This window comes from Mytilus trossulus, chromosome 7 (assembly GCF_036588685.1).
Source record: "Mytilus trossulus isolate FHL-02 chromosome 7, PNRI_Mtr1.1.1.hap1, whole genome shotgun sequence".
Classification (NCBI taxonomy): domain Eukaryota; kingdom Metazoa; phylum Mollusca; class Bivalvia; order Mytilida; family Mytilidae; genus Mytilus; species Mytilus trossulus.
The window spans coordinates 33,703,306-33,723,981 of record NC_086379.1 but is presented as its reverse complement, the minus strand read 5'-3'; the positions used below and the strand labels follow the sequence as shown (position 1 = coordinate 33,723,981).

General features: G+C 31.3%; 1 protein-coding gene and 1 long non-coding RNA gene across 2 annotated transcripts; one reads left to right on the top strand and one right to left on the bottom strand.

Moving 5' to 3' along the window:
- Positions 1 to 3,509: 3,509 nt before the first annotated feature.
- LOC134726969 (uncharacterized) lies at positions 3,510 to 5,682 on the bottom strand. The gene is made up of 2 exons (XR_010108687.1): positions 5,203 to 5,682; positions 3,510 to 3,713 (listed from the first exon to the last, which is right to left on the bottom strand). It is a non-coding gene; the product is annotated as an uncharacterized LOC134726969 (long non-coding RNA).
- Positions 5,683 to 14,662: 8,980 nt separating this feature from the next.
- On the top strand, positions 14,663 to 19,110 carry LOC134726350 (uncharacterized). The gene is made up of 4 exons (XM_063590749.1): positions 14,663 to 14,798; positions 15,947 to 16,132; positions 16,529 to 16,644; positions 18,982 to 19,110. The coding sequence occupies exons 1-4, from the start codon at positions 14,783 to 14,785 to the stop codon at positions 19,108 to 19,110; spliced, it is 447 nt and encodes a 148-aa protein (XP_063446819.1). The 5' UTR covers positions 14,663 to 14,782.
- The last annotated feature ends 1,566 nt before the right edge of the window (positions 19,111 to 20,676 follow it).

Sequence of the window (20,676 nt, the reverse complement as noted above, 5' to 3'; positions counted from 1 at the left end):
ATCTTCTTTTTTTTCATAACATATATTTCAACTCATAACATTTAAGATGCTGACCAAATATACAATTATGTTAAGATCTGTTAAGTAGCGACGAAATTATTATTAGGGTAATCATGGTCATAAGGAAGACTAACATAAGACGGATTTACAACCATAATGACAACGTTTAGAGCACCTTGCCAAGGGTATGATTTTTGAAAAATGCACAAAACATGAGGTGAATTTTGATGTTTAGACAGAAGTTTATTCATGCTGTTTGGGTCATATTACAATGTAGCTAAATATTTGACACAGAAAGCTAAAAAGACATTACTTATTGTTAGATCTGCAACTTCAAAACAATGTCGGTACCTATCTATATTTTAGCATTGCATTGCACAAGCTTGTGTTTTCCCCGACTGTTTAAGAAGTCTGTACTAGATTCATTGGATGTTGGATGTGTACTGTAAGTGTACTGACTGATATTTTAGTCTTTCAAACATATTTTGTACTTATTGTTATTGGCTGTCATCTAGCTCTTAGCAAGCGAGTATTCTCAGATCTGTACTTTAAATACTGATTGACAATAGATATATTTATATTTTTAAAACTGTACACACTGTACCAGTGACCAGACTTCAACCTTTGACTTTCAGTACCAAACAAATTTCTATTTTGTTAGTGATGATTAGGCAGTTTTTTTAGGATTCAAAAGACATGCTTTATATTTCAGAAATGACATGATATTTGGAAATCAATTTTTTCGACTTAAGATTTATATGACCATATCATTATTTGTTTGGTTTCATTATGTTCCTAAAATTTGAAATATATTGAAAACAACACGTTATTAATTTCTTGCGTCCGAAGCACTTTTCTGGATTTACCTTCATCAGGAACGCTCAAAGCCAAACATTTGAAATCCGAGGATGTATAAGTACCGAAACCGTTATAGAGCTGTATGTCAAAAATACCTAAAATCAATAGCCAAATTCATCTAAAGCCAACTTTGCCTGAGGGAGTTGAAAACTTAGTTTCTTAATAATTTATAAATTTGTAAACGAACAATTTTAGTACAGTTTGTTTAATCATGTCAGGACCGAAATACTGACTACTGAGCTGATGATACCCTCGGGGACTGATAGTCCACCAGCAGAGGTATCGACCCAGTGATGTAAAATATTGAAAACAACACGTTATTAATTTCTTGCGTCCGAAGCGCTTTTCTGGATTTACCTTCATCAGGAACGCTCAAAGCCAAACATTTGAAATCCGAAGATGTATAAATACCGAAACCGTTGAAGAGCTGTATGTCAAAAATACCTAAAATTAATAGCCAAATTCATCTAAAGCCATCTTTGCCTGAGGGAGTTGAAACCTTAGTTTCTTAATAATTTATAAATTGGTAAACGGACAATTTTAGTACAGTTTGTTTAATCATGTCAGGACCGAAATACTGACTACTGAGCTGATGATACCCTCGGGGACTGATAGTCCACCAGCAGAGGTATCGACCCAGTGATGTAAAATATTGAAAACAACACGTTATTAATTTCTTGCGTCCGAAGCGCTTTTCTGGATTTACCTTCATCAGGAACGCTCAAAGCCAAACATTTGAAATCCGAAGATGTATAAATACCGAAACCGTTGAAGAGCTGTATGTCAAAAATACCTAAAATTAATAGCCAAATTCATCTAAAGCCATCTTTGCCTGAGGGAGTTGAAACCTTAGTTTCTTAATAATTTATAAATTGGTAAACGGACAATTTTAGTACAGTTTGTTTAATCATGTCAGGACCGAAATACTGACTACTGAGCTGATGATACCCTCGGGGACTGATAGTCCACCAGCAGAGGTATCGACCCAGTGATGTAAAATATTGAAAACAACACGTTATTAATTTCTTGCGTCCGAAGCGCTTTTCTGGATTTACCTTCATCAGGAACGCTCAAAGCCAAACATTTGAAATCCGAAGATGTATAAGTACCGAAACCGTTGAAGAGCTGTATGTCAAAAATACCTAAAATTAATAGCCAAATTCATCTAAAGCCAACTTTGCCTGAGGGAGTTGAAACCTTAGTTTCTTAATAATTTATAAATTGGTAAACGGACAATTTTAGTACAGTTTGTTTAATCATGTCAGGACCGAAATACTGACTACTGAGCTGATGATACCCTTGGGGACTGATAGTCCACCAGCAGAGGTATCGACCCAGTGATGTAAAATATTGAAAACAACACGTTATTAATTTCTTGCGTCCGAAGCGCTTTTCTGGATTTACCTTCATCAGGAACGCTCAAAGCCAAACATTTGAAATCCGAAGATGCATAAGTACCGAAACCGTTGAAGAGAGTGTAATTGATCAAATTGAGTGAAATATTCTGACTAAAATAAAAAAAAATATTTCAGTTTTTCTATCTTGACATTAGCCATGTTAGCTATCTGATAATTGTATGGTATTCAAAATAATTATGACATGTTTGTGTTGTTGAGTTGCTGTCTCCCTAGTGTATACTTCAGTGGTTAGGATTATTTCTTTTTCTTTTCTACGTACCTTCTCCACGTTCTTGATACCTTATAAAACTGATGAGTTATCAGTATTAAGGTTGTTGGGAATAACATTGTTAAAAAGGGAGCCACATTTTTTGGTATTAAACCAAATACATGTACCACTAATCTATTCAAACCATTGCCATTCTCAATTGGTTTTGTTGTTTCATAATAGATGTGCTTGTGTTGTTTGTTTTCTGTTTCATTGACTTATACATTACAACCCACATCTCCTTTCTTTCATATAGACTTGATTTTTTTATTAGTTGTTATTGGCTTTGAACTAGCTTTCAGATAACTGCAAGTACTCTCAGATCTGTCCATTGTGTCTTTTTGTGTCTGGATGTATAAGTACCCGGCCACGTCCACTTGTATTTATGTCTATCTGATGAGTTAAGCCTTTTTCAACTGATTTTGATAGTTCATTCTTATGTTGTACTGTTATTCCACTGTCCCAGGATAGGGGAGGGTTAGGATCCCGCTTACATGTTTAACCCCGCCACATTATTTATGAATGTGCCTGTCACAAGTCAGGAGCCTGTAATGCAGTGGTTGTCGTTTGATTATGTGTTACATATGTGTTTTTCTTTCATTTTTTTTTACATAAATAAGGCCGTTAGTTTTCTCGTTTGAATTGTTTTACGTTGTCGTATCGGGGCTTTTTATAGCAGACTATGCGGTATGGGCTTTGCTCATTGTTGAAGGCCGTTCGGTGACCTATAGTTTGTTAATGTTTGTGTCATTTTGGTGTTTTGTTGATAGTTGTCTCATTAGCAATCATACCACATCTTCTTTTTTATATTGAAATAACAGCAAATGCCAAATGGTGACTAGCACCTTTGGTCAGTTATTTGGGGAGGTAAGGAACAGACAAGATCATTAGCTATAGCTAACAGCTGGTCTTGTAATTGACTTTTCTAAAAACCCATTGCAGTATTCAAAAGTCATGTACAAAAGATTATTCAAAACAAGAGGAAATGATAATATGTCTTCTCAAAAGATTTATTATTCATTTATAAAGTTAATATTTTGACATATTTTCTATATACAGCTTTGTTCAATCAATCCCTCAATGTTCTGTGAACTGTAAAATTAACATCATTTGTAGATAAAGACAAGCAAGAACTTTCTCCAACAAATCACTTCTTTCTCTCACATGAACCACCATTGTGTGTGTGAAACCTGAAATAAAAGACAGAATTTCCTAATATAAAAGAATAAAGTCAGTGCATAAGTATATATAATGTATTTATGTAACTCCCTTTTAAGATATATGAAAGTAATCATGAATGGGAAAACAAATATAGCTTGATCAAATGTAAAGGGTAGTAGATCAAAAAACCTTGGTTAGCAAAGATGTTACCTAATGAAAACTGAAGAAATTTATTTGCCAAATCGGCAACAAAAAACTATTAGACGAATAAAATTTTGAAGTTAATCATTGATTGCATGTTTATCAAGCAAAATAATTACCTTTCACAGGTCATTATTTTATGCCCTGGAGCATATATCATTGAAACATGGTATCGTCCGGGTTGATTCTGAAAAAGAATGACCTGACGTTCTGAAAGAAAATAACTCCATATAGGTATATAAAGTAACATAATCTTTTATGTTATAATTTGTTAACTTTTCATTTCAGGACCAACCGACCCACTAGTCAATAAAAACACACCAGCAAACACAACACAAGGTTAATATCATTCTGTTTTGTGTTTAAATTTAACTTTTCAAACTAGAGATGTCTAACATGTAAGGAATGCACATCTATATGGTTACAGTTCTCTACATAATAGACGAGGTAATTGTCTATAGGAACTTCTGTGCCACTTTTACTTTGTTTTTAATAAAAATTATAGAGTGGAAGGTTAATGTTCATATGCAAAACTATATTTTTTAAATCAAAATGTAGGGTTGTGCGGTATATTTTCAACGAATGAATTTTACACTGAAATTCGGAACTACTCCATCCTTGAATTAAAACTTTCCGCAGATTTCAATATGATCAAAATGCATATTTATTTTCACTGGACACATTTCCAAGTTATCTCTCTATGAGATGGAAAATATAGATCATAACTGGGAATCAATACGTGAACAAAATTACATATATATGAATATTACAAAATAGATCCGTTATGACTTGATATTGTTCCAGGTATCTTAGGTAACTTTACCTTGAATAACATTAGGTAATGCACAAACAGGTGTGGGAAGGTTGATTTACTTTACCCACTTCTCCTTTGCAAATGCATTCTACCTTGGATGTTCCTGTTGCGTAGTAGTTGCAGTTGGTTTATGGAGAAGATGAATATGTTGAGATTATATCAGTTTAAATACGCAACTTTTCGCTTGATCAATTTAATACTGAAATATAATAAATTATGTAATGTAATGAGCTTGCTCTTTTTAAATGAGTAGTTTTAAATTAACACAAACGATATGTGCGCTGTCAAATTGTTTAATTCACGTAATAACTGTTAATAATTTGTTAATTGAACATGAAACTAAACAGTCATATCAATAAAAAAAAATCGTCTATAGACTTAGTTTCGAAAAACAATTATTGTTATTTTGATTAAGTACAGATTTTTCGTTGACTGAATACATTCTTGACGTATGATCTCTAATTAGTTTCTACAACTATCATAAAATATATATAACAACTTACCATAATGATGATCCATCATTTTGTTATTTTTCCTCAGATTACGGACTTGATATGATTACTCTGTTGGCTGTAAATGTAACTATAGAAAGTGAGTTCCCAATTATACTTGTTCAGTATGAGAGACTTACGAATATGAAACATCGAATTGTAGAATTAATGTCTTCCTTAATTCGACAAAGGATGACAACGTTTGGTTTTCATAATAATGCTTTAAACGCGCAATTTCAATTGTATTAATGACGCACAAGAACAAACGATGTTAGTTGCTTGTTTTTGAACTTATTGAATTGTTGATTTAGTACCTTTTTTCAAACCAGTTAATAATGGTCATCTATGAACCTTATTTCAACTGCCGTAATGGGTTATTTACAATACAAATCAACTTTGTTATGGTTTGCAATCTGAACGCATTGTTTATAAGTTTTGGTAGATTAAGGAAACACTAAATCTTAAAAGATTACAATCTATTGTAATGGTAAATTTATGGTACTTTTGATAACTATGACACCGTTTAAAGAAAACGACAGACGAATTTTAAAATATGTAATTTTGTGTCATGCGAACTGTATGACACCGTTTAAGGTATTTGATAAAGGTACATGCATACACATGTTTAAGAGATAAGCTCACATTATAATGAAAGCTTATATCTTAATTTTTGTATCTTACGTAGGCAAAAAGCAGCCTGGACTGCGTCTGGATAAGGACAGCCGAGTTGAAGTAGGACTGTATTCGCCCAAACTAAACTTCCACTTTTGTAGTTCTGGGTGGGATGATAATGATACAACAGTCCTCTGTAAATCTCTTAATAGGACCTGGTAAGGAAACGCAATAGCTGTTGAAAAATTGCGAGATGTACCGATTTTTCCTTATTCCTTTGATTGTTGTGGATTAGAACCTAATTTGTTTGCATGCAATATAACAGAGGATGAACACATTTGTAATACCACAAAAGTAGCTGGTGTCATGTGTTATCTAGGTATATTTCTCGTTTTATTGAAGACCTGTTGGTGACCTTCTGCTGTTGTTTTTTTTTTTTATGGTCGGGTTGTTGTCTCTTTGACACATTCCTCATTTCCATTCTTAATTTTATATAATATGTTAATTAACAGACTAATGATTGAACGATACATTATATATCGTGATCAGGCAAATAAAGATTGTTAGGTTTCAAGAAATGAAACAATGTGTTTAAAATTTCAAGCGCTTTCGGGGATTAAACCTTCATCGATTGGTTACACCAATGTTAGTATAGTAAAAAGTAGTTATGTATAAGAATTAAACTAGTAATGAGCTATATGCCCCAACGGATCATTAGAAAAATAAACGAATTATTTTCAAGTTTCAAAGTTATCGAGCACAAACATTGACTCGTTAATTCACATTCTTCATGCGCTTGGTCAAGACGATTTTCTTGGCCAATTTTCAGAGAACCACTTAAAGTCAAGTTCAAGACCGAATTTTACGTGGTCTTTTTACAACTCCATGCTGCATCTCTATTGAATGTTTACTGTGTATGAACCTGTACATCTAATTTTGGATGTGAAACTAGCACAAACCAGTGTGTATTTAAACCACATTTAACAGGGTATTCTCGTTAATTTGATATATGCTACACATGTTGTTTGATATTTATGAGCCAACAGCCATTAGTCAATTACTCAAAACAACAATTGATATTTTAATTATGTTGAAAAATATAAACCTGGTTATGCAGATATTACTACACTTTAAGGGTCAGGAAAAGCTGGCAAATGTGTCACGATTCATAATCAAGAATTATCCACAGTCGAATCAGGATCCCCGTTTTCAGGTTTGCTTTTCTTATTATCTATGAGTGATGCTTACAAACGAGATAATGTTCTTTTTCGAATTAAACAGGCTTCATTTTGTAATAAGTTTATTTCTATTCATCAAACTTTTACTTGTTTTCTAAAAAAAAAATATTCCTTCAACTGTAAAGTCGTGAGAACTTTGTAATATAAAGTTGATCTGTCAAAAATGCAAGTTTTTTGTCGCGTGCGATTAATCAAAAAAGAACGTGGCGATTTTTTTTATAAAAAAAAAAGTTAAAAAGTTAAAACACATAATGTTTTAATAATTTATATTAAAACATATTTCAGAAAAGTGCTCACATTAGAATGAAAGCTTATATCTCAATTTTTCTAAAGTGTTTTGTATCTTATTATAGGCAAAAAGCAGCCTGGACTGCGTTTGGATTCGGATTGTTGTCTCTTTGACACTTTCCCCATTTCTATTCTCAATTTTATTACATGTATTATATTATGTAATTAGTATCGTGAAACTTAAATGTTTATACACTCGATTGTTTATGTTATCATTGTGAAACTTGAAATTCAAATTGTATTAATCCATGATTAAAGTCACAAATATTTTTATCTTTATTTCAAAGGAGTTTCTGTTGGGATATCTGCGGCTTTTATTGTAGTTGTGTGCATCATCGTAGTCGTTGTGATCATTCGACGAAGGTATAAACAAAGATTTTCACTATATCTTTTAAAATATGACTCTTTAAAAAATTATTAAAATATTAGCTTGTTTAATTATAATCAATCGTGAAGAATAAGGAAACAATAATTCTGTTTTACGTTACCTAAAAGACTCACATCTTGTAAAGGCAAAATATTCGTTTTTTTTGTGATCATACTTTTTAAGGAAGTAAAAATTGTCCAATATTAACACGGAAGGTTGTTGATTGTATGTTCTCTTTACAAACCAAAGAAATAAATTTAAAAAAAAAAAAAAAAAATAATGGTACACTAAAATAACAAAATATACGAACTCTCAGGAAAAATCAAAAGGGATATTTCCTTAGCAAATAGACAAACCAAAAGGTCAAACACATCAAACGAGGATAGAACAACTGAAATATATCTGACTTAGTAAAGGCATTTCATTATGTAGAACAAGTGTATTACATTACGTTGTATAGCTGGGTAAACCTCTTAATTGTATTACAATCGCACACAATTTCATTATATTAACAACATTGTTTAAACAGAACTAACAGATATAATAGGTAAAAATTTGAAACAAAATAATAGATATAAGAAGGTGTGGTATGAGTGCCAATGAGACAGCTCTACATCCAAGTAACAATTTATAAAAATACACCATTCTAGATTAAAGTATGGTCTTCGACATGGAGCTTTGGTTCACACCGTTCAACAAGCTCAAAAGGACCAAACAAAATATTATACGTCTTTACAGAAGTATTCATCACAAATGCAGTAACAATAACCTACAGGCCTAATATTCACTAGTTTTCCTATTGCAGGTCGGTAAATATATATCACAAAGAAGATACGGAATCCTTCAGAAGAGAGGGAGAAGAGGTTAAAAGACAGGAAACTAATTTGACTGAATATACAAGTGGTGCTCCGAGATTAAATGACCACACCTATGACGTGTTTGACTCTGATAAATTGAAATGTTGCTCTCTAGACAGTGATTTACAGAAGGAAACTATAGCATCTTTCACAAATAAAAAAGAACAAAGCAGATACCAAAAGACCAGTTTCGATGAATTTACAAAAAATAAACCGAGATTGTCTGACCACACTTACGAGCTGCTGGAAATTTCAGGATATAACACAATGACAAATGTGACTGTTCCTTCTGCAAAATGAACCAATGAAAAAGGCATTGAAAAAGGATCAATACGTGGATTTCGTAAATAAAAGTTTACTATGGTGGTTCGCATATAAAACTCACAATATAGTTGTTTTAAACTAATATGCAATTAAGAATCAATGATTGAAGCAAATATACTTTTAACTAAACTATTAATCATAGTGCTTAATGAGCTTCCGTTAATCTGTAATGTTTTATTTAGTGTATGTAGGGATTTCGTTACTGTAAATTATTTAAAACTTTCACTAATTTCTTTAATAGATACAAAAACTTATTTAGTTAATGTGATTGTACCTGTAGAAAACTTATTTAAAGCGATATGTTACATCAAAATTTTAAAATTATATTGTACTAAAAGCGCGGAAATCACTAAGTGATCCGTGTTTACACATCAAACATAATTAAAACACAGTCACGTATTAGTTAAGGCTATCTTATCAAATCAATATTGTAATTGGATCTTTGAATATAACTTATATTTGCATTAATATCGATTTTTTCATCAGCAAATTAAAACATAACTACATTCATATCTTTTTTCAACAAACTGTAATAACCCGAATTGTAGAAATCGAAGTAGGTATAACTGATTTAACCAGCAAGCAACTCCCATAGATCTTCCTATAATACTTGTACCCTTCTCATAGAGCTCAACTCAGTGTCTTTTTGTATCATTGCGATGGAAACTAGAGGAAGTTTAAATAACGCATCGTAATTATGATAATTCTGAATTTATTTCGTACTCATGATTTTGATTTTGGTTACGAAAGTCTCTTGTGTACTTGTTTGCAGGATAGCGTATGACTTATAAATTTGTCATAAATGCAATTAAAACTATGAATAATAAATTTGTAAAATGTGTTTATCGATTCGGGCATACTTCAAATATAATTTTATAAACAATTAAGTACACACCCATAAAGATGTTTGCCTTTTATATTAAGCTTTCGAAATTACATTAATGACCATTGATTTGTTTTGTGTTCTCTCTGAAGGAATTAAAAGTCTTTTGTTTATATCTTCCTGGTTATTGTAGAATGATGACAGTAACCATTGTTCTACAGAACAAATTGTTTCCTTGGGAAAAATTGTTATTGGGGTCATTTATTCTTCCTGGTTATTAAGTTCACTAAACTGTTCATAAACTTGTCTTAATATGTGCCGTAGTTTAACATTCCATATAGGATAATATATTTTATGAATATTGTTACAAATGCAGGCAAGTTTTTTTCACCTTCCGAATAGAACATTTTGATGTTTTAGGTTTTGTGCAATTTGTTTTGTTTATAGTCACAAGTTTTCAATGAGCCTTTTACTAGTAACTAATGTTTTAGTGGTTAACTTTTCTTTTATTTAAAGAACCCTCTAATTATAAAATTAATTTATTTATAAATAATGGCATCAAATTCACATCACATTAAACAATCTTATAATCAATATTTGTCTACCTACAATAGCGAGGCTGATTTATGTAACATATCATAAAAAGAATATATATAAATGCTTTATATTCTAAAACTTTAAGCAATAACTAAAAAAGCTAATGACAAGATGAATAACATTTATTTACCTATCAAAAAATTAAATTGAATTCCTCTGTTTGAATAACGATTAAACCAATTAAAATTACATAGTTTGTATGAAAGTGCATAAATCTAACACAAGGCAGAAATGAGCAATAAACTTCCAAATACAGCTGCGTTATAGTCGTACCGTATTATTATACTTAAATGATTATTATAAACTAGAACATCCCCGTGAAATCGCTAAATACAACTTTTGGTGGTGCGCCTGTCAGATGCGGAACGTACAGATAAGGTAATAGGTAACAGGGGATATATATTATAATATCGGTGTCGGTATCGGATTCGACCCGGAACTTGTTAATTATTGGCAACATTAATTATGTGGAAAATAACAGGGTCTGGAGTGGTGTAATTTTTAATCAAGACTATTGTCATATACTAGCTACATATAAAGTTAAATTCTTGGATTTGTCGTTTTGACCTCGTTATTTTAGTATTATAGATATAAATTTTATCCAAAAAAAAAAGTTTCTTCTTTAAAAATTCATGGTAAAACGTATGTTTCAAATACCTTGTTTAGTGTACACAGAACCACACAAGATCTACGTTGACTATTGACTCCATGAAAACAAAACATAATTTAAACTACATGACTTTGTAAACATTGAGTGTTATCAATGGGAATGTAGTTGTATTTAGTTTACGTTTGATTAACAATAATTACAACACTGAGTTTATGTCAATGAGATCACGGCCTTAGTGTATGCATTTATTTACTAAACTTCAAAAACTTGTTGTCCTTTTTTTTCTATTTTGAAAACAAAACTGTATAACAAAAGAGATGATTTCGGCTTCTTAATTGAAACTTTTACTTTCTAAGTAGCATTATTCCAGCAACGCCTTCATACGGAGTATATATCTCCAAATTGAAACGATATTCTCGGGCTTGTATTTCCTATCATGATTTCCTTGATAGAGGATTGCTACTCACAAGGTAGGTATTAAACAAAGAGTTGCAAATGGTTAAGTTGAAATTATCCCTTCGTAAATTTTACGGGCGCCATCACTAGTTGGTTGAACGTTATGGATTAACCGTTTCACAGATGATATCGGATACGTTACATGTACTTCCGTTGTAACTACAATAGCCTTTCGTTTACACGAATGAGAACTACTTTTACATAAGAATAGAATATTAAAAAAAATAGAACTACAAACAAAAACAAATTTAACAATATTACAGTTATTCAATAAGCTTAGGAAGAGTAAGTATATTGCTTTATCACATATTTTGTACTGATATGTACGTTTTTGCATGGCCAATAATAGCCGGAAGTCAAGGTTGGTTATCAACCCTCGGATCCGATATCGAAATCAGCCCTCGAGATCAATATCAAGCCCCAGAGTTTAACTTCCGGTAACCTGTCAATCAAAGACTATTTGTAAACAAGTTGAACACAATGAAAAGAAATTGGGAGAGATACGTATCTGCTGTAGAAGAAAAGTAGAAATCAACAGTGAAAATCACAAAAGTGTTCGTAAAACTTTGACGTCATAAAGAATTTAGAAAAGTCACACTGGAATGAGTAGCGATATAGGATTCTTCTTAAGCATTTTTCAACATATATTTGCAATTCTTTCAATTAATATATTTATTGTTAATTATCTCTGAAACTTTTCACAAAACATGCAAAACGTTATTACCTACTGTGATAAGAACTTTTTTTTTTACTCACAGTGATACATTTTTTTTCCCCGTTAAATATCTGTTTGATTTTTGAAGAAATATCAAACATAGCTTGGTGTAAGCTATTTGTTTTCTCTTGCTTAAAAATATGTGATAAATAGGTTATTACAAGTCATTTTTCATATGGTCCATGGTATCAGCCCACGACCCATATCAAGCACTCGGACTAAAGCCCTCTGTCTTGATATGGGAGTCTAGAGCTGATACCAGGGCCATATTAAAAATGCCATGTAATAATCTATAATTATACTACCAGCATACTGTCATCGATCAAAACATCTATCAGTCAAATAAGGTAAGTATCTAGAAGGTATATAGAAATGTTAGAAAATAAGCAATTATCAGATTATGTACATGTACCGGTAGATTGTTGACCTTCAACAAATATACAGCCAATAAAAACAAACTAATCATCAGTTATAAATTAAATCAAGGATTGAGAAACAATTATAAAACGTTGTAAATATCTGTAACAGGTAAAACAAATCGTATCTAACAAGCATTACTCGAGAAGATTACAAGTGTATGTTATTTCGGTCGCATTAAAAATATACACACATATACGACGTTGATTCGACCTTGATACTGTCAATGCTTCATACGAAAAGATCTGTGGATAAATGTGTAGGTAGTCACCGGTGTCACAGTTTTTATAGCTTTTAGTTTGTCGACCATTTATCAAACTCATTATTCTAACAATTGCAATAGAAATAACTGAAGAGATTTACACTCAAATTACTATTAGTTTGAAAATCTCATTGAAAATTTTCAGATGCCAAGTGTACGTTTCCGGCAGACTTGAGGGGTTCTTGGATAAGTGCAGACCGAGGAACACTAACCTTTGAAGCAAATACACTTTCTGGTTATTCAATACAGCTGACTGAATCAATTGGTTCGGTAGATTTTAATTGTCAAACTCTATCGAATAATCGGTATCATCTAAGGTGTGGTAAACATCTATCACAAACAAGCGAACAAATAAATAATTCAGTCAATCTAAACAAAAAGAGTTTAAAAGAACAAAGGCAAAAGAACAATTTAAAATGATCAATGCTAACAAAGCAACACAATAATGGACAACACTATTACCCAAATGAAAGGACCAAAAAGTTGACAAATTTACGATGCAATATAGAGACAAATAATTTTGAAATACCAAGTAGCAGCATACTTCCAAAACTTTCAATTATTTTTACATTGTATGTCGTGTACACTTGTAAAAGACACGTCATAACCGAAAACGAACAGTGAACATTAACATGAAACCCTGTTTGTTTGTGGTTAAGTTATATACAGCATATAAATACTCATTTATGATTCGAGTATTTTAACTGTACCATGTAAATATGGGATAACATCGGAATAGGAAAAGAGATGGCCCTCATATATCATGTAATACAAACTTCTGTCGGTCTCTGTTGATAGAAATGCGAAGACAGATTATGAAATATATATTGCAATTTTGATTAACTAGTCAAAATATTTATCTTATGTGTTTTTGTCAAAGAGAGGCAAAAAATATCAAAGGGACAACGTATACAAACATTATACAGGTACAAACAAGACAAATCAATCATAGTTAGTACATATGCCACAACTATATATATAACACTATATAAAAGATGTTTATTTATAATCGTATTGATACGTAAACTTAGTTACTAATTTCACATCAATTAAGAGGTCTAGTTAATAAACAAAATTAAAAGCCTTAAGTGTAGGTAAAATACTAAATACTTATAAATCTTTCATATTTTTTTTTAATCTTTTCAGCGGTACTGAAACGTTTAAAATGTTAAGTAATGGTGATAGTTTTAGGCCACATATATGTCTGGAGTTTTACAACTTGACATCTGAAAAATATTACTACCATGTTGTCACAGGTAAATTCGTGCGTGTGTGAATATATGTGGGAAATAAACGAATTTAGCTTTTCAAAATTTTATGACATTGGTATGTACGAACGACGTCAACTTTTTAGCAATCAGTTTTATAAAAAAATTGTTTACCGAAAATCAGGGAAGTCACTGCCTCTTTTAAGTGACTATAAGTACAAATACTAGTCGCTAAACTTATTATAACTTTCTCATACTCATATACAGACACGCATGCAATCAATGACACACGAATATAAACCTGTTACAGATAGTCGCCTACAATGCTAAAAAAGCAAACAGTGTTATTTTGACTTATTCGTTGAAATATTCCTTTTGTATTTGTTAGATCAATTTTAAGCGAAGACATAGATAAACTTACTTTCTTAAGATAAGATTCTGTAGTTCAAACTCGCACCCTCATAATGTAAGTGTCTGTTGTGTCGTATTTTCCCCCTTATATTTGATTTGTTTCCCTCTGATTTAGTTTGTAACCCGGATTTGTTTTTCCCTTAATCGATTTATGAATTTCGAACAGCGTTATACCACTGTTGCCTTTATTTAAAGATCAATCATGTATATGATGACAAGAAACAGTGAAAATATACTTTATATGTTTTAGTCAAAACATTCGTATACAATTGAGAATTATCTCTTTTTTTTATTCCAGTTACAGAACCTACGATCAATGACAGAATTTACACAGATAAAAGTGAAAAATCGTTAAGCACAGCGATGTGTGTAATAGACATACCCCTTTTGAGGCAGGAACGTATATTATGCTAATAAAGGACGGTATGTTTTTAAGAAATTACTGTTTGCTAATATTGTATCGACACTAAAAAGTTGATAATTCCTTACGGACTTTGGTTGTTCCTTTTGTGATATGTAAGTTTATGATAATGTGTCTAACAAAATTGTTTGCAAGGTCAACCATGAATGAAATTTAACACTATCCACAACCGAAAACGTACATCTAGCATGTCTATAGTCACATTTTTTCAACAAAAACAGACAACAGTTACGCAGTAAAAAAGAAGACAGTATTAAACAGATAAGACAATCCCGTGTAGGTTGCATAACCTTAAAAATATATGTGGAGTTTTTGTCTTCAGTTAAAAAAACTTTTCTAGAATGATTCTCGATAGAAAAAGCATTTTGACATTTTCACTAATTATGTTTGAAAGTTTTGTTCACACATCGTTGTCAATGTAATGAAATTTGATGCAACCGTCATACAAGTGAAAGTTTTTTTACCTATAAAACTTAATTAAATCCACAAATTTCTCCATAGGAATATGCATGGACATAGTGAGGAATATGACAATTATCGTCAATTCGTTTTATGTGTTTGGGAGTTTGAATTTGCCATTTGATGATTCTGAACTGTCCGTTTCCATTTTTCCTCGGAGTTCAGTACTTTTTGTGAACTTACTTTTTACCAAATCTTACAATATATATAACATATTTAATAGTAAAAACAAGTGATTGTTTTTTTTTTTTATTAAAAATCCCCTATTGATGACCCATTCATGTTTTATGTGGAATACAAAGATAGCAGCCTAACATTATTTTCTAACAAAACCAAACAAAACTAATTATGAGAAATTCAACTTATTTATCGTCAACCGTAGAACATGGTCAAAACCGTACAAATAATATTTGTATATTATATTATATGAGAAGCTGTTATAATAAAGCATGCGACGAAGAGACCAACAATCTTCTGTAACCACCAACAATTAGTAGTAAAAAAAACTATAAAAAAAAAATGCAAATGTCTCTTAGAAAATGTGTACGTATTGTGAAGTGTGAACAGCTTTAATAAATAATACTATTTTCAGCATACAACAATTTTATTTGACCTAATAAATCCCTAAAGTAACAAAATACCTCTTCGCATTTATTCATTTACGACATCACAATTTTACTTTTATTTACAGGAACATCGGATACTAATCTAGCAGTTGAATGTCCTAACGATATTTCAAGAAACTTTCATAGTGTAAAATTAAGTGCGTTTGATGGAACATATAGCTGCTCAGGGAAATTAGAAATATTAACTGACAAACTGAAGATGAAGATGAACTATACATACAACTTTTGTGATAACCGTCTAAAGTTTTCAGGTGCGTGTTTTTCTTAGGCCTATTATGGATATATCAGTTAACTATGATAATGTAAACAAAACGATAGAAAAACAAATGGAAAACTCTAAATATCGTTGAAAACATATACTGTGTATTCATTAATAATCGTTTGATACCAATTTTCGTTGATTTCGGTGAAAGTGGAACCACGAATTTGAATGTTCAACAAGTTACTTTTTTCCTAACTAATGTATTAACCACGACGTCAATTATCCACGAATATGCAATTTGTCCACAAACCACGAAAATGTATACCCTCGAAATAAATAAATCCACAGTATGTCTTGAACATGTTGAATATGAATAAAACTATAAAAATCACAAAGTAACGGACATATCATTATATAACTATACTTTTTCTTTATTCAATCTTAGTGGATGGATTATGGCGTTGTTTACATTACATTACCTCTGGCAGTACGACATACCTTGCCACATTGAATATGGATAGATCCGTTGTTGGTGGTCAAACATACAGTATGGTTTGCTATGTAAGTTGATTTTTACTGAATTTCGGTTCTTATCCAGCACAATTTGCGAGTATGGTCTTGAGAAACGATGCTACTCCGTTTGGAGGAAACGATAAATGACTGACCCGTGTTAAGTGAGAGCCATATCTCTTACACGTAAACGTCAACCTTGGTGATTTCGAAAAGTAGCAAGCTAATGTCGATAGAAGGCATAACTAGTACCAGAAAAGTGAAAAGAATTAAGTTGTTATAACGTGTTTCCCAATCAACCATAAAGGAATATGTTTAAACTAACGTCATTTTTTAAAGAATTTTTACGATCGCAATTGAAAATTCACAAACACACAGTCACCCGAGACTCGTGGCTATAAACTTCAAAATAAGATTATCGTATTCAGGTTTAGATTTGGATAACAACCAAACATATTATATGTATCAAAACTGAACTACAACTATTTTTTTTCTTAAGCTAGCAAGAATGTTTTATACATACATGACTACTTACCAAGTCAAAAGAGTGTTAAGAATTCGATCGCTTTGTGTTTTTATCCATTTGCATTCCTTAAGATTGAAATATACTTTTTAAATCTCTTCATGTTATTTTATTTGGGATTTCGAGAAAATTAAAAAAAATATCAAGAATACCCTGAGGGCTGCATAGGTGGGCTTAAAGTTGTATGATTGTCTTTCATCATCATGGATTGTAAAAAAAACAGAGAATCAAAGGTCCATATTTTCGATCAAGTTAGCAAAATGTGATGCAGGAATGCAGATATTTAATGTGATTTTTCATTTAAAAGAACCAATCTATAAGAATATTACTTACAAATATAATAATTTTAGCAAACGTTGGTAAGTTTTGGTTGGTTTTTTTTTGTTTTTTTTTATTGGCGTTTCAAGGAAAGGTAACTCTAAAACAGTGCATTTTCTGAAGGAATCTACATGAAATTTTCCTATTTTGTATTTTAGCCCAAAAAAACGGACGGTGATCCTATCTTTTCTTTTGATACAATCAAAGCTTTGTCTGAAAGCTATATTTTCCTTAAGTATTTAACAATTCTATCATTTTGTTTAGTTTCTAATCACAAATGGTGTTTTCCTGTATAATCTATACAAAATGTGAATTTTTTTCACGTCCTGTAGCTTGAGAAAATGAGCGGTGACCTATCATTTTTATTATATTTTTCAAAATATATCAATAGTTACAAGTACTAAGTTTTGGCAAAGTATGAAAAAATTCTATAGGTTTTATTTAAGACTCCTATACCACCTTAACCCACTGTTTTACTAATATATAATACATAAGTTTCGAACTGAATAATCATGAAAGGTATACTTAGATATGTTTGGTATGGAGTAAAAAAAAATTTAAAATTGTTTTTTTTCAAATCATGTATTTCAGTTCAGACCACTCATACCCTTTGTGAATGTGTAAATAAAAGACATTACTCACAGCTTCATTCTTTTCTCTTGGATTAATATATGGTGTCTGACAACAATAGTTTACAAGTCATTCGGTTTTTGTCTGTAGTGATGTTTTGAAATGTTAAAATGAGTCGGACCCTTGCAGTTATCAAATACATGTATATTGGTAAACGGAGGCATATATAAGATGTCTTAAATTTATGATAAATAATAAATCCAACATTTTGTCGATATAACCACTGAAATCATAATTACGTCTCGTTTTTCGTGTGAAAGAAACTACCTTCATAACTTGTATCTCGCAATCGTTCCAATAAATATCAGTCAACTGTGTCTGTTTAGAGACAAATAATGGGGGGAATATATCCTGTCTCTACTTAAATTGAATTATAATTATCATAAGCAACTAGTGTATTAAATAAAATAATGTGTTATCACACTCTACGAACAGAGATAGACCCAAAGAAAAAAGTTAATTAATCGGACCTAGTTGATCTAAACTTACATTATCTTTCCTTCTTTAGATACCTGATTCCCACCCTTAATAAGCTCTACAAATTGTACATACTATACCATCTATGTATAAGTAAATGTATATAATAAATATTTGTTCCAAGTTAAGGAAAAATCGGTGTTATGATCATATAAATATGAAGGTTCCAAAACTCCATGTACTAGCATGGTAGGATTAAAATGAATGACTCATTACATGTTTGCTTGCTGCAGTCTTCAGATTGTGACTTAATGACGTGTTATGAACTCGCATTTTTTTATTCCAAAAAAGAACTTCAAAACATCTGATTTACAAGAGTACTATGTAAATAATACTGTTTGAGAACAAAACGTCATTATATTGATTTCTTTTACAAAAAGTATTATAAACACTAGAAGGTTATTTACTTTATTTTATTATACTTTTTAAAATAATTTTAGACATTACAACGGCAAGACAGAATCTTAAAGGCAACACTATATCCTAGATCATGTCGATCAGATCAAACTGCGACATATGTTGTTTCATCTGGTGTTCACGCGGAAATGTATGACATTTTAGGTAGGTAAAGGGTATGTGGTTAGCAGGTAAACTTATTCCCATAGGCTAAGTTCCGTATAATGTTCACTCGCATGTTTCAAGTTTTAGAATTAATATTTTTTAAAGTATTAGAAAAACGCACTTACAGGCCTGTATTTGTCCAATTTGTCCTTTTGTATACAACAAATTAGTTATCATTTCATCAATATTAAGATTCTGTTTGACCCTATGCGTGTGTGATCCCTTTATTTATTTTATTCATCTTGAGCTATGATCTCTCTAAATAGGTAATACCGACTAATTGTTTACATTTCCTGTCGACCTATGAAATGCATGCTTAACATGTATATCCTACAAATAAATTTGCTGTTCGGTTTCTACTCCAATACACTACTGCCCTATAGAATGTCAACGGGATTTTGCATATCACTAATTTAAGTCCCTTTTGTGTATATTGATATGAATATAAAGTAAACCGGAAAATAATACTACTTTGTGTCATTCAATTCTTTAGATCATGAACTTGGACTGTTATAACTTATGAAGGTAAGTTGCTTGCGATTTCTTCCAAAACATTGAAAAGTTAGAATTTCAAAGATATGACATACTGATCAGATAGTCTTACATGAAAAAGATCAGGAATAGAAAATTCAAGAGCCCTCCCTGTTCACTGACGGATTATGGATATTATAAAAAGTGACAACAAATTTGAGACAAATTATTTCTTGGGTTACACGGTATAGGCGTTGTTGCAATTGATAGAATTGTAAAATATAACAATGCGAAATGAAAATAATAATCTGCATATATTTTTTCATGTTTTGTTCTATAGTTTGATAAAAAGACATAAACAGAAAATTCAGTAATATGTACGATATTGTCTTTTCTTTCTCGTGAACATTTCTGTATCCTTTAAACGAAAGATAATGTCTCCAATGAGCATAATGACTTTCAAATTCGTGTAAAGATAATATTCGTTGTCAAAATATGTTAACACTACAGTTTAAGGGTTATTTTCAAAACATAGAAATATCTAAACCGCTGGTGTCATTAGGTACATAACATGCATATAGTTCATTCAGTACAACGAAACCCAACCCTAGGTAAAGAATGCAAAACAATGACAATATCAAGCAACCAAACGGTAGTACCTATAAACAAGAAAAGGTGTAAACAGAACGATGAAACTATAACAATTTACTATGGATTTAACAAAGTTCCAACGATCAAATCTAGCTCTCTATAGAGGTTTAACAGATCTTGAATGCAACCAATATTATAAGCGACGTAAAAAATGTTATTCAAACAACATTGAAATATGTTTCTTTCTTTCTCTTTCATGTCTTTCTATATAAGCATTGATCCTAGAACGTATATACTAATCTAATTTGAAATAATATAGGTGGACACACGATATTTACAGGAGTTGCTGTAGGAATATCTGTAGCCGTTATTGTATTGGTATGCATCATCGCAGTTACTGTGTTCATCCGGAGAAGGTATGATCATACATATGATAATTTGATGAGTATTTTTTTTTTCATTTTATACATTCCCTTTATCAGGATTAATCAAAATTGAAGTTTTTAGAAAAC